General features: G+C 48.1%; 1 protein-coding gene across 2 annotated transcripts in view; it reads left to right on the top strand.

Annotated features, from left to right (window-relative positions):
• The window catches only part of LOC115327205 (myosin heavy chain, non-muscle), a 77,828-nt gene that overhangs the window by 52,082 nt on the left and 11,160 nt on the right, over positions 1–14,586 (top strand). For both annotated transcript variants that reach the window (XM_029988152.4, XM_029988151.4), the window contains 10 exons: positions 602–671; positions 2,168–2,328; positions 5,374–5,482; positions 6,290–6,421; positions 6,937–7,157; positions 7,426–7,696; positions 8,951–9,244; positions 10,141–10,353; positions 10,926–11,237; positions 13,178–13,330. In XM_029988152.4, coding sequence (XP_029844012.1) covers positions 602–671; positions 2,168–2,328; positions 5,374–5,482; positions 6,290–6,421; positions 6,937–7,157; positions 7,426–7,696; positions 8,951–9,244; positions 10,141–10,353; positions 10,926–11,237; positions 13,178–13,330 — 1,936 coding nt within the window. The remainder of the gene's footprint in view (positions 1–601; positions 672–2,167; positions 2,329–5,373; positions 5,483–6,289; positions 6,422–6,936; positions 7,158–7,425; positions 7,697–8,950; positions 9,245–10,140; positions 10,354–10,925; positions 11,238–13,177; positions 13,331–14,586) is intronic.

Raw genomic sequence — 14,586 nt, 5'->3', positions numbered from 1 at the left:
AGAGCCCCAGCAGTTACTGATGGCACAGAATGCGCTTGCAGGAGGAAATTATATTGAGGGAAATTCTAAAATCTCGCTTCCTTTCGGTCACCACTTGCGCTTTGTGTGACCTTTGGTGCACATACCGGCGAATGCAAACTATGCCTTTAGTGCATTAATGTGGGCTGAAGCTATAGGTTCTTGAACAAACCGTGTTGCTCTGTGTTGGTTGAGTGGATCGGGGGCCACAGCAGCTGTGTACGCGAGTTTTTTTTTAGAAGGCTCTTGCAGATAGACACGAGTCGGTCTCACTGTCTATTGGGTGGTACTGACGATCGATTGAGATTGTGAATAGCTGTGCTTTTCATGTGGGTTAACATTGTGAAAAGCCTCATTTCTTTGTAAGTGGTGGCTAGGCGATGTGAGCTTTTGCTTGACTCGGAGAGCTTAGCCGTATCTGTCTAGACATTCACAATGTAAACACTTTTGAGCTTTCTTTGTCCATGATAACCAACCTCTAATATTTTAACGCCATCGAGCGATGCAGTTGAAAAGATTTAGACTACAATGACGTGCAGCAGACGCCCGGGAGTTGACATTAAGACGTCGCCCCCGTTTTCAGGTACGAGCTGCTGACGCCCAACACCATTCCGAAGGGCTTCATGGACGGCAAGCTTGCCTGCGAGAAGATGGTAAGGGCGGCGCCATTTTGGACGCACGATTCGATGGACGGCTTTTTGCATTCTTGGGGGCAGTGGGTCGGAGTTGGGAGGCAGCCTCCTTGCCCACACCACCACCGGTGTTGGGCAACTATGGGGATGACACCAGTCCTTGCACAGTCTGGGTGGGGACGTTACGGAAAGTTGGTCCAAAATTCTGCTTTGAAGGGACAATGAAACGTCAACTTGCTCACATTGGATTGTGTTGTCTCATTGTTCCCACGAATTGCGGCGTCCTTCAAGGAGCCGCTGGTTGGTATGCAGTCAATGAAGCAAGCGATTGACTGCATTGGCGGTGATACAGGATGTTTTTTTTATTTTTTTTATGCTGCACAGATTTGTTTTATAAAAGGCGTAAAAGCTACACTAATGTGGTCGATGCAGGTGAGTTTTACAGCCAAGGAGACATAATGTAGGTGGCAAATTGTTGCAATAAGTTGAATAATTAAGCAAAAGTTGTTCATTATCTCTAATTATTTGAAATAAACGTATGGTTCCAGTTAAAAAACTCACTAGGTGTCATTAAAGACCCCTAAGTGAGTAGTTTTTGGAAGGACTGAGTGCGTGGGAAGCGCAGTAGGGCGCTCAAGTTAGCACCCGTGCAGCAGGCACGGACGAGGCTAGCGGTGAGAAAACGGGGATAAGAAGCAGAAAAACTGCTCGGGCGGGTTATCTCACTGGTAGCTTTGTGCTTGCTGCACGAACGGTAACTGTGGTGGTTCACTCCTCTTCTCACATGCTCCAAGTCTTTCTAGAAATTCACCAATTTAGTAGTTCGCGGTGACTCTAAACAAGTTTATAATTGAAATCGTATGTTCATTTTTTCTAATAAAAAGTGAACGAACATCTTCTAATTAATTAGCTGAGTTATTGTGACGATTAGCCCCCTATATTTTGTTCTTCTGGCCGTGTAACTCACCTGCATAGACTGCATTAGTCTATGCAGGTGACTTAGCCTTTACGACTTTTTTAAAACAAATTGCAATGCTTTACACATCAGAATATACAGGGTGTATTATTTTTTTAGGCTTTACTGATTTGTTTGAAAAAAACCGTAACTGCTACACTAATGCTGTCTTTGCAGGTGAGTTAGGTGGCCAGAAGAGCATAATATAGCGGGCTAATTGTCACAATAAGTCAGCTAATTAAGTTGATGCTGCATTAAAATGAACCTTTCTCCATGCTGGCTTTTTTGCACCGCTTACTCAAATTTTATTATCATAGGCGATCAAAAAAAGTGTGGGAAAACATAGAAAACCAAAGTCTAAACCCCACAGAAATTGAGGTGTTTCCGGGAACGCCCGGATGGCCATTACGACCAAGCGTGACTACGCATTTTGTCGTGGAAGAAAGTGACTCCGCAGTGTGGAGTTCAGTACCCGTTGTGCATTGTCGTGGCACGGGCGGCCTTCGCGGTCTCTGCGTCACAAACCCCCCATAATCGTCGTCGTCTTGCGCGTCGTCTGCAGATTGCGGCCCTGGACCTGGATCCCAACCTGTTTCGAGTGGGGCAGAGCAAGATCTTCTTCCGGGCCGGGGTGCTGGCTCACCTGGAGGAAGAGAGGGACATGAAGATCTCCGACCTCATCATCCAGTTCCAGGCGTACTGTCGCGGCAACCTGGCACGCCGGTGGGTGGAGCAGGAAGGGCACTAGTAGTATGTGCCTTCGGCTGGCTCGGGCGAAATCCGCACTCGTTTGGACCGCTTTGGACCGCAGCTCTGAAAAGCAGAACTTACAGAATGTTTGTTTGGTTTCCTGGGCCTTCAAAGCGTTCTCACGTCCCGTGGGGATTATGTACCTTTACGTCCGGGGCCACCTGCAAGAGCGGTCGCCGAGTCGGGCTTGTCGACGCCATGCCGACGCAAGGATCTCTGTTTACAGCGGCATTTATTGGGGAAACGAGGGTCCCCAAAAAGACGCCGTGGTCGGGCGAGTTGCGGTTTCCCGCCTACCCGAAAGCCGAGGGGTGTTGTGACTAGGGGTGTCGCGAACCACCCCAAGTTCGATTTCGAAAGGTTTCGATATTTACGAAGCGAACTGAGGTTCGATTTCGAAAAATTTCGATATTTTCGTACCGACCGAGGTTCGAATTCGAAAAATTCGCAACTTTCGATCACAGTAGAGTTTCGAATTCGAAAATTTCGAAGCTTTCACGGTTTCTAAAATTTCGGATTCGAATATTTCGAATATTTTTTTACTTCAGGTTCGATAAATTCGAAGATTTCGAAATTCTTTGGGAATAAAATTCGAAAACTTCGAACGCTTCGAATTTTTATAGACATGAAGTTCGAACAATTCGAAGATTTCGAATTTCTTTCTGCATAAAGTTCGAAAAGTTCGATTGTTTCGATTCTCTTTTAACGCTAAATTCGAAAAAAAAACTTCGAGGATTTTGAATTCCTTTCTAGTCCAAGTTTTCAAAGTTTAAAGTCCGGTTTTCAAGTTCCTCCACACTTTGTTTCAAATAACGTTTTCACGACTCTCTGGTTTTCACAAAATCAAATTTAGAAAAGTTAGGGTGTGATATCTAGATTCTGCGAAGTTGGTCAGGCAATTAAATGAGACGACAAGCGTCCCGGATTTGCTGGAATATTTGCCAGTGCAGAGTGACGTGTGACCATGGATCAGTAATTGTGACCGCCAGCCCCGGGGGGGGGGGGGGGGGGGGGGGAGAGAGTCTTTAACCTGCATCACGCAGTAGTGATCACACGAACACACTGTTTTACGAGACTCATCCAGTTCGAAACGGCCAGGGACGAGCACGAGGTTGAGGCTCAGAAAAACCTTGAAGCGACCTGGCAAACTACCTTGCTACCCCTTGCACGCTGGTAGTAGTAATCCGATCGAACGCCGCCCGAGTGACGCTGGCATATAGTAATTTAAGTTTGTAATTGTCCGGGAGGTTTATTTTCTGGGACGGAGGAATCGCCCCGCAAAAAGCCGACACAACTCGAGGTCGAGGAGCGTTCTACCATACAAGTGTGTGTGTGTGTGTGTGTGTGTGGGGGGGGGGGGGGGGGGGGATTTTAGTTCCCTCCCCCCCCTTCCAGATATTTCGGACTGTTAAAGAAAACAATACGGGGAAAGAGGGCGTGGTCGAGCTTATTTTAATCTGAAATTATTTAAAACGATTGCGTAGATGGTCATTGTTAGAAACTCGTTGTCAGAAGGCACTACATGCTTAGTGCATGTAGTGCCTTCTGACAACATGCTTAGTGGTCAGAAGTTCAAAGCTATGTCTTTTCGACCTAAATACCTGTGCTAATAGTAAAAAAAAAAAAGAATAAATGCGGGGATAAAAAGCTGGAGAAAAAAAAAACTATCAAGAGTTCGCCGGAGGTGTTGCATTCTTACGTATTCAGAGGTTCAGAACTTCGAAACAAGTTTCTTTTACCAAAATGTGTACAGGCTAAAGGAAACACGTCCCAGAATCGTGAAGCGAAAAAAAAAAAAGTTTTCTTTTAATGACGGTGCTGAATTGAGCACTATTAGAAATCTTCTCCACGAGTTAATTTATTCCTTAACGCGGAAAAACAATAAATACATTATTTTGTATTCTGCAGATGGCAATGATATGTACTGTCTGTGGTGTTAATTTAAATGCGATACCTCAAACAACTTAGACGAAAATAAATATCAAGTGTAGGGCATAATTGCATGTAGATACATGTTTGGACATTTCTTTGAAACTCACGTTGAATAACAATAATCACATCTTAAGACGGCACTTACCTAGGCTATACATAGATCATTCTTAAGAAAAGTATAACATCTCTACCACCAATAGCTTCGGCTACAGCGCGCTTCAAATCTGGCACAAACGATAATCATCAAAAACCCGTCGTCCTTCCTCGCCCCTTCGGAAATTTATTTCTTTAAAACTAAGCATGCCAGAACATTGAAACAAACGCCATTGTCTTTCGTAAGGAACGCAGCACCGCGTTGTAAAAGTTCGAAAAAAAAACCAAAAAAAAAACCTACGAGTTCAAATGAAATCGTCCGCTAGTCTTTCGAAGTTCGAGGAACGTCGAACTTTTACCCTAAAAGTTTGAAGTTCGTCGATATTCTGACTTTTCAGGATTCGAAAGTTCGAAACTTTTCGACTCCTCTTGATAAATAAGTTCGAAAGTTCGAAATTCATCGAATTTTTTGGTCAGTCAAGTTCGGAAGTTCGAAAAGCATCGAAGTTTGCAGCGCAATAAGTTCGAAAGTTCGAAAAAGATCGAATTTTTTAGCGTAAGAACTTCGACGGTTCGAAAAGCGTCGAACTTCTTAGCTCAACAAGTTCGAAAATTCGACTTCCGTCGAATTTTACGATGTAGAAAAATCGAACTCTTTCGAACCTATCGAACCGCTTGATTCGATCATCGAAACTTCGATTCGAAAAAAGTTCGCGGCATCCCTAGTTGTGACCCGAAAGCCGAGGGGTGTTGCGAGGAACGACTGCGAGGGGGCGAGCACTCCTTCCTCATGATCGCTCAAATTTTTGCGTCCGAACATCGACGTTTTTTTTTTGGAAAGGGGCACTAACGGCTACCGCCGTGAAACTTGCCGGTCCGTCTGACGCGACCAAGTTTTACCCAAGTAGAATGCATTTTGCACGTAGCATTTTTTTGCCGCAGCTAATCTGTGTCGATGTGTGCATGAGCGGGAGTTTCTCATCGATGATGCAGAAACTACCAGAAGCGGATGCAGCAGCTCAACGCCATGCGGATCATCCAGCGGAACTGCGCCTCCTACCTCAAGCTCCGCAACTGGGCCTGGTGGCGACTCTACACAAAGGCAAGTCTCCCGCCCCTGCCTCCTCTAACGTCTATGGCAGCTATACTGAATAGGAATTCAGGATTGCATAGAATAGTTTTAGCTATTGGTCTTTACGATCTTTTGCCAGGTATACGTCCCGTTCGAGAAAGTATACTATCTAGCTGTACTCTTCAATGTTTTGTGGGGTATAAATGATTATTAAATGTGAATTTGGGAATGAGTTTGTGAACATTTCATAAATAAGAGAAAGGCAAAAGTGGGGGAAGGCTGTTCCTGAGCCAAGCAGGCAATGTTTTGGTAGAAAAAAAAAGCGGTTTCACATTAGTGCTTAATCAATTTTCTTAATTTATTGATTCTCTTTGACACTCTAGGACTATGAACGTAAAGTACAGTGAAGTCAACATACAAGACGATAGAAAAACTGAAGCAACTAGTAACTCGCGAAATGCTGCCATCATTTCATAAACTGACAAAGCATTGTTTGTTCATTCAAATTATGGAGGCATGGCACTCGTCAATCAAAAGAAAAAAAGATCACATGAAACAAATCAACAAAGAAAATTTTTTACTTTCATAATTTGCCATTATTTTTTTTTAGTTTCTCAGTTTTTTTATCTTTTCAAAGGACTTGGCTTTCATGTTATCTTCATTGAATCACTTAATCACTTGAGGGTAATGATAGGATCCCTTGAGTAATTTTTTCTGAAAACTTTGGTACCCCTACCCGACCATACTCTTCTTGTACTGACACTCATTTGCACCAAAGTAAACAACTTCATGTGCCGAGAGACGCTGACCAAGGAGGGACATCCTTTGCGCGTGCAGGTGAAGCCGCTGCTGCAGGTGACGAAGCAGGAGGAGAAGCTGAACGCCAAGGAGGATGAGCTGAAGGCCATGCGGGACAGGATGGAGAAGACCCAGATGGACCTGAAGGAGCTCGAGAGGAGCCTACAGCAGGTGGGGGTGTGGGCAGGGGCATGTTGCGGGGTTCCACTACAGGACGGGTAGAACCACTAGATAAGCCCTAGTGTAACGACTCTTCGGCTGCAGTAATCCCTCGTTATAACGAAGTTGCTTGTTTCGAATTGTCGCTTTTATCTAAGTTTACTGCGGTAACGGCTGAAATACACTCATTTCTAACCAGATTGCTAGAAGTGTATCGGAGGCCGACCACGCTTTTTACGAAGGCTGCGGTGCCGAAAGCACACAAGCCTACATGGGGTCGCATGGAGTCCCTTGCGTTCCCTTCTCCGCCGAGGTAAACGGCAAACTGGGGAAATGTGAAACAAGAAAACAGAGTAAAGGGTGACGGAGAGCAGAGCGCGCAGAGCGCCGCATCCGTTCCAGCCCCGTGTGGCACCCCAGAATGTTGCTCGAGCCTCCGAGAAAAGGTTGTCGTCATTGTGTCTGCGTACGTCTTCGGTTTGCTCGGCACGACAACCGAACCTCTCCCGTGGGCGTCTCCTTTGCAGGCAACGGACGAGAAGGTGACGCTGCAGGAGCAACTGCAGGCAGAGACTGAGCTGTGCGCGGAGGCGGAGGAGATGCGGATGCGGCTGGCGACACGCAAGCAGGAGCTGGAGGAGATCCTTCACGACTTGGAGGGAAGAGTCGAGGAAGAGGAGGAGCGCTGCCAGGCCCTCATGCAGGACAAGAAGAAGCTGCAGGTCACCATCCAGGACCTGGAGGAGCAGTGAGTGGCCGTCTTCTCCCTCTCTACCCGGTGGTAACGAGAACCCTCGTCGGGAAACTTGGGGATCCCCGAAGTGTCCTAGGAATTGTTGGGGAACTATTCGGGGAAACCTTGCGTTTATTTGCGAGGACACGGCTCTAACTTGCGTCCTTTTTCCGCCGCGTCGGTGGAACGGCTTTCCGGCCGTTCGACTGACGCAGCATCTGCGTGAAGTCTGCATGTTTGCCGTGCCGCCTCTGACCCACGCCCTCCTTTCCCTTTCTCCCAGGCTGGAGGAGGAAGAGGGTGCAAGGCAGAAGCTGCAAATCGAGAAGTACACGCTGGAGGGCAAGCTGAAGAAGATAGAGGAGGCATATGCGGTCATGGAGGACGGCAGCTCCAAGTTGGCGAAAGAGAGGAAGGCCCTGGAGGAGAGGCAGGCGGAGCTGGCCCAGGCCCTGGCCGAGGAGGAGGAGAAGGCCAAGCACCTGGGCAAGCTCAAGGCCAAGCAGGAGGCCGGCATCTCGGACCTGGAGGAGCGCCTGCGCAGGGAACAGCAGGTGGGGCTTCCTTCCGTGGCACCCTCGGTGCCTCGGTGTCTCTGAGTTCCAGAAAGTGTCGGCCTACGGATCTCTGGGTGTCAGGTTTGAATCCCGGCTGATGTGCTCACAGTCCGGGTTCTCTGGCAAAGGCGTCGTGTCGTGTGGCCGAGATTTCGGTTGCACGTCAAAAGGTCTCCGGGTGGTCGAAATTAATCCTCTGTCCTCCGCCGGGTCATGCCAGATGTCCTTCGTAGGGTTGGTGCTATGATGCCCCGAATTCAACTTTGCTCCCCCGTTGAGTTTTTTTTAAAGCGTGGAATGCTTTTTAACGGAACCCCCTATTTCTTGCAATTTGTCCGTTCGTCTGTCCGTGTATTTTCTGGCTAGATTTGGCGTGGAGATTGATGTTGCGTGATGTCATGGTATTGCGGGACGCCACAACTCAAACCCGTGACGTCGAGTCGCGTGACATCAGTTTCCCCGCTTAATTTAGTGGGGAAATTGCACTCGATATCGCCATATGGGCAACTTTCCCCCCTCATTTAGCGGCAAGATTTCGCGCAAGGTTGTATCGTGTTTTGCCAATTCCCTCGTTAAATTCAGTGGGTAAATTCGTAAACAATGTTCTTTGCTCCCCAGAACGACTGTTTCCCTTCTCTATACGAATTTGAATGATCTCTCCCGATATATTGCGTTCTATGCATTATAGGGATGTTGCATTTAATAATTTTTTAACGATTCTAACCTCCGAGGCGGTGTTTGGAAACTGCGTCACCCTTGGGCGGAGCGACAGCCTGTGGTTTAAAGTTGCCGGACTTGGTTTGCTGAGCGCGGTTTTAAACTTTACTCGGACATATGTACAGACCCTTCGTTAGTGGTGCTGAAGGAGCGGCTTGAAAGAATGCAACAGTGATTTACGAAGGTGAAATTTTTTTAAGTTTTTGCTCCAGCCTGGGTTTGAAATTGAATTGGTTATTTGAGTGTCAATTCTTAGCATCAATTGCTGCATTAACCAATGGTCCAATTTCCTTTCCTCGCTTTATAAAAGAAAAAAAAAAGCGAGAATTTATGTTTTGGTTGTTAACCGTCTCATTGAGAGATATGGAAGAAGGTGAGTGTCTGATACTTTTTTGTTTTCCTTCGAAAGCACGAACGAAGACTTTCTTTGATGGAATTGCTCGCTTGTGAACTCTGTACGCCCCTAGAGGACAGGGCTGTCCCCAAAAGGAGCCAACTCTCACTGCGGTTGGTACAACCCCTCCGCCTGTGCAGATGCGGCAGGAGCTGGAGCGGGCCAAGCGGCGGCTGGAGACGGAGCTGAACGACGCCCGAGAGCAGCTGGCGGAGAAGAAGCTGCAGGTGGAGGAGCTGCAGACGCAGCTGGCCAAGCGGGACGAGGACGTGGCCCAGGCCCTATTGAGGTGCGACGAGGAGGCTGCGGCCAAGGGCCAGGCCCAGAAGGCCTTCCGGGAGCTGGAGGCCCAGCTGGCCGAGCTGCAGGAGGACCTGGATGCCGAGAAGCTGGCCAGGGCCAAGTCGGAGAAGCAGAAGAGGGACCTCAACGAGGTGGGCGGCCCGGGGAGGGATCCTCTCCAACTTGGATCTTGTTTCTTTTGTCGGGTCGCGTGACAGCATGATGTCGCACAACTCTTAGTGCAGGGTGGTGTCATGTGACATCGAGGTGTCTCAGGACTCGTGGTGTGGAGTTGTAATGTCAGGTCATGTGAGCATGTTGTGCGATGCGACGCAAGTTGGGTAATTTGACAGCAGAACTGGATAACACGACATTGCATGACCACATCACATGACTCTCAGCGTGAGGTTGTGGTGTCGTGTCACATTGGGTCACATAACTAGGTTGTGTGACGTCACTTGATGTCGTTGCACCGTGAGACTACATCACGTAACGTCACGGTGTCATCACACAATGCCATGTGACGTGACGTCACATGACATCTTGACTTCAAACTGTGCTGTCGTGTCGCATGACTCATGACTTCAAACTGTGCTGTACCTTCACAAGTTATTTGGAGTTTGGCTAAAAAAAAAAGATACGGGAAAACCTATGGTTTCTTGTGGCATTGCAATTCTGCATTGAAGATTAGATTGATACAAATGCAGCTCTTTTTTGGTTGATTGGATTAACTACGCCACTTGAAATGCACGATGTGGCAGACACATTGCTTACGGACTTACTAGTCGACAACATACTTGATAGCCTACAGGGAGAAGCTTCGGTTATCCCGGCGCGAGCTTCCTACTTTCGGCAACGCTTGCAAGGTCTCATGCATCTCGAGTGCGCATGCGCAGCCCAAGCACGGCACAGGGCACTTAACGCGTGCCGGAAGAAGTGCGTTAGAAAGACGCGGCCTGCTGTTTTCACTCTGTTGGAGACCATACCTCTTTCATTGAGAGACTGGGCACAGCGAAACTGTACGACTAAACGGGACAACAAATTGCAGGAACTGGAGGCCCTGAAGAACGAGCTGCTGGACTCCCTGGACACGACGGCGACGCAGCGCGAGTTGCAGAAGCAGCGGGAACAGGAGGTGGTGGGCCTGAAGCGGGCCCTGGAGGAGGAGGCCCAGAGCCACGAGCTGCAGGTGGCCGAGCTCCGCCAGAAGCACGCCCAGGCCATTGAGGAGGTCAACGACAACCTCGACAACGTCAAGAAGGTGGGTTGCAACGCGGTAAACGGGGCACTATGCTTCGTGGAAGCTTGTGTCGAGATATGAGTCGCCGTTGTATCTCGAAGATGCTTCAAATTCTACCTTCCTTCTCGGGGCAACAGACAGAAGCAATGCTAGAGAAGCACGGGGACTGTTGCCCGTTTGTTGCCGACATCTCTCCAACATGTAGCCCGTCTTCTGCTGGCTTGCACTTCTTGCCAGTGCGTTTACGACCTATCTTCTGTGCCAGTCTCTTACCGAGTTAGTTGCACGCCTTGTCAGTTTGTTGCCGAAGTCTCGTGTGTAGTCAGCCTTCTGCCAAGTTAGTTGCACATCTTGCCAGTTTTCGTTATCTGTCATGTAGCCCACCTTCTGCCAAGGTACACATCTGGCAAGTTCTCCTTCACATAGCCCGTCTCCTGCCGAGTTATGTGTATTGCCAGTTAGTTGCCAACGCCTCTTTGGTGCACAGCCAGTTTTCCGTCAAGTTGCATGTCTTACCGGTCAGTTGCCGACCTCTCTCTTTGCGTGGACCACCTTCTGCCGACTTACATCCCGTCTCGGCGGGGTCCCAACAGGCGAAGGCGACGCTGGAAAAGCAGAAGGGCAACCTGGAGGCTGAGAACGTAGACATGGCGAACGAAATCAAGGCCCTGAGCTCGGCGCGGCAGGAGTCTGACCGCCGGCGCAAGGCCCTCGAGTTCCAGCTCCAGGAGCTGTCTGTGAAGCTGGCCGAGCTGGAGCGGTCCCGGAGCGACGCCGTGGAGCGCTGTACCCGGCTCCAAGGGGAGTACGACCAGGCGAGCACGGCCCTGGAGGAGCTGGAGTCGCGGGCTTCCCTGTCCATCAAGAGCTCCCAGACGCTCGAGTCACAGCTGGCAGAGGTCCAGGTGTGTTGGCATCTGCTCGACCTGGTGATGGTTGACCGATTAGAGGTTGAAGGTTGATGCAGTCGAATCTCGTTAATTCATACTCGAGGGGGAACGAAAATTTGTTTGAATAATGCAGTTTGAATTACCGGGAGTTACCTCCCATAGAGACACATAGTATGGGACCTGCATGTTAGTTTGAATTATCGCAAGTTTGAATTAAGAGAGTTTGAATTAGAGTTTCGACTGTACTACCTGTTTGTTTGCGGCAGTAGAAATGTCATGTCACTGTTTCTTGTTTGTCTTTATAATTTTTTTTTATTTCTCAAGAGCTTATTTTTTATGTTTCGGTAGAACCACCTTATAGTGAAGATAATAATAGTGAAGCGAAGTTGAGGTATGTGTATAGTACTGCCAATTGCATTTGAGCTCCTAGTTTCATTTGACTGCGTTCTAGCTTTCCCTGCTAACACTAAATAGCTCGTAAATTTTTTCTTTTGTGAAATATTTGCCCACGTGTGTTTACTGTTCAGTCAAGTTTGGAGCAGCGTAGACTCCGTTGACATTGTGCCATAAGACCCATATACATCGTCAAACTGGCACTTACCGTGCCTATGTAGTAAAAAAAATTTTTTTTTACTAAAAACATGCAGTTTTTTTTTATGAAGTTATACCTTTAAAGGCCACTGAAAAGAAAAATGTTTCTTTTTTTTTTTTAACAGTCTGGTTGGGACACGCATGTCAAATAAGTTTTATGTGGAAAATTTTTACAGCGGAGCTGTTAAGGGCTAGTTTCCCCAGTTTTGTGTCCGTAGACAAATAAATATCGACGCAAAACTCTGAACAGCTACCGCCATCCATGAGTGACGGCAACAACCAGACAACTGGCTTGCTGGTTGCCGCCGTCACTGATAGATGGCAGTAACCTTTCCAGCCTTTCCACTCTGGTTTTCACCAGAGTGGGAAGGCTGAATTTCTCTAGGTGTCTTCCTTGAGGTAGCCCTAGAAGTCATCCTTGAGGTTGTCCTAGACGTCGTCCCTGATGTCCGAGAGGTTGTGCTCAAGGTCGTCCTAGAAGTTATCCTTGAGGTCGTCCTAGACATCGTCCTAGAATTGACCTCGAGGTCGTCCTAGAAGTTGATCTAGAGGTCGTCCTTGAGGTTGTCCTAGACGTCGTCCCTAAGGTCGTCCTAGACATCCTCTCTAAAATCGTCCTAGACGTCCTCCCTGAGGTCGTCATAGGCGTTGTGTTACAGGTCGTCCTAGAAGTCGTCCTCGAGGTCATCCTAGACATCGTCCTCTAGGCATTGTCCTTGAGGTCGTCCCACCATAGTACAGCTCTGCTGGTCTTTCGTCTTTACCAGAGTGGAAAGGCTGAAAGTTTTTGTTTAGAGCAATATTGACGGCGCGAGATTTATTTTAAATTCTCCGCGCAAAGTTCATGACGTCGCAGAATGGTCATACACTCTTTTTACCTCAACGAAAAGGTCAAGCACACGCTTCTCAACGTGATGGCCAAGCCGATCCAGCTCTCCTCCAAGTGCCCGAACTGCCAAGAGAGACAACAAGTGGAAAGGAGGCGACTACCGACTAGATCGCTTCTCGCGCCGTCAATGAAACGCTCTGAAAAAAGTTAATTTTTGTTTATTGTTTGCGTAGAGTTTATTTTTTGACTCGACCAGATTGTTTTGAAGAAATGTTTTCTTTTTTCTTTTCAGTGGGTTTCTTTAAAGGGACCTGGGAGTATGAACAGTGATCTGTTGGCTTCCAGAAACGAAGGCCGCCCCACATTCTAACACTCTGGTCAGATGGACTCGCATCGACAGAACACCGAAATCGATCTCTCGCCGCGAGCATTGTCGCGAGGGCGCGGCAATTCTTGCGTTCTCCGAAGCAAGGCCCGCCCTCCAACTCGTGAGAGGCCGGGGCTCGTTGGTCTCTTACGCGTTCCCCTCATGCAGGACCTGCTCCAAGAAGAGACGAAGCAGAAGCTGGCCCTGAGCTCCCGGCTGCGTCAGCTGGAGGGAGAGCGGACGAGCCTCCAGGAACAGCTGGACGAGGAGGAGGAGGCCAAGCGCAACATGGAGAAGCAGATCGTGGCCCTCACCCAGCAGGCAAGTCTCGGGCCGCCCCCACGTCGGACGTATCGTATTGGCCGATCCTAACATTCTGGTTCTGTATCAGATTCTGGCGTGCTAGCAGCACTTAGGTATATTTGTCTAAAAAAAAGAAAAATTTTGGAATTGGATAAGTACTCTACTACATTTCGTAGTTGGTGTGCAACGCTGTCGGGGTTGCCGACCTGAGCGTGTGGAATTCGCGCGACCTTTCTTTCTTTTTCTCTCTCTCTCTCTCTCTCTCGCTCGCTCGCTCGCTCGCTCGAGAGTGTGTGCAAACGAACTGCAAGGCCGAGCCACGTGCCTCTGCCGGTAGCTTTGAAATGGTCGCGTAGTAAGTATGAAACAACATCTAAAAGACAATGACGCACGCCCGATTTGTCCTGCCGAATGCCGCTAAAGTCCCGTCGGGTGACTGCTAATGTTACCCGATGGGATTTCGGAAAGGGTCTGTTACGATTGCATTAGCCTAAGTCAGGGATGGGCAAAATACGTGCAAATATGTATCGAAATACAAATAAAAAATACTTTGTCACAAATGTATTTAAAGGAGCTACGCAACAATTTTTGTACTCTGCGCAAATACCGCTTAAAACGGATCCCTAACGTTAATGACCTATGAAACACGCGTTCGTTTTTCACCCCACGCAATAGAAGTCCCAGAAAAAAATTGAAGAAAAACGAGCAGCGTTCACCCCCTCAACTCGCAGCCAGAACAAGCGGCCACGTGATCTGGAGCCGATTATATGCCGCCAGTGTTGATCATAGCCACGCGCTGGGGTTGGCAAAGCGCAGGACACGCGCTGAGTTCCAGACATTGTTATGGCTCGGCTGTTGTCGTCGTTGCAGCGATTGGACACGGGTCACAACCCGAATGCTTCTCGAGCTAGCAATTGTCACGAGCCCAAGTCGAGTGCCCACGCAATGCTCGGGTCCAATCTATGAACCGCATTCAAATATCGTCACTTGGGTGTACTGCGATCCCCGAGTTACGTCATCAAATTTTGCAAAGGAGAGATTGAATGAAAATGATCGCTTTTGTCCTTGAAATTACACCGCAACAAAGGAGTTTCTTGGCCAATGGCGTTGCGTGTGAGTATCCTTGAGTCCCAGGTGTGCCAGTAAGCTCGTGTAGAGAGAAAAACATTCCAATTGAATATCGTTGCACAGCTGCTTTAATTACAAATATAATTACATTTCCTAAAAAGCATTTAAGTACAAGATACAAATATAACCAAATGTATTTGGTCTCC

The sequence above is a fragment of the Ixodes scapularis genome, unplaced genomic scaffold (assembly GCF_016920785.2).
Source record: "Ixodes scapularis isolate PalLabHiFi unplaced genomic scaffold, ASM1692078v2 PGA_scaffold6__148_contigs__length_123643588, whole genome shotgun sequence".
Taxonomy (NCBI): domain Eukaryota; kingdom Metazoa; phylum Arthropoda; class Arachnida; order Ixodida; family Ixodidae; genus Ixodes; species Ixodes scapularis.
The sequence above is the reverse complement of the archived record's forward strand: the minus strand, read 5'-3'. Positions and strand labels throughout refer to the sequence as shown.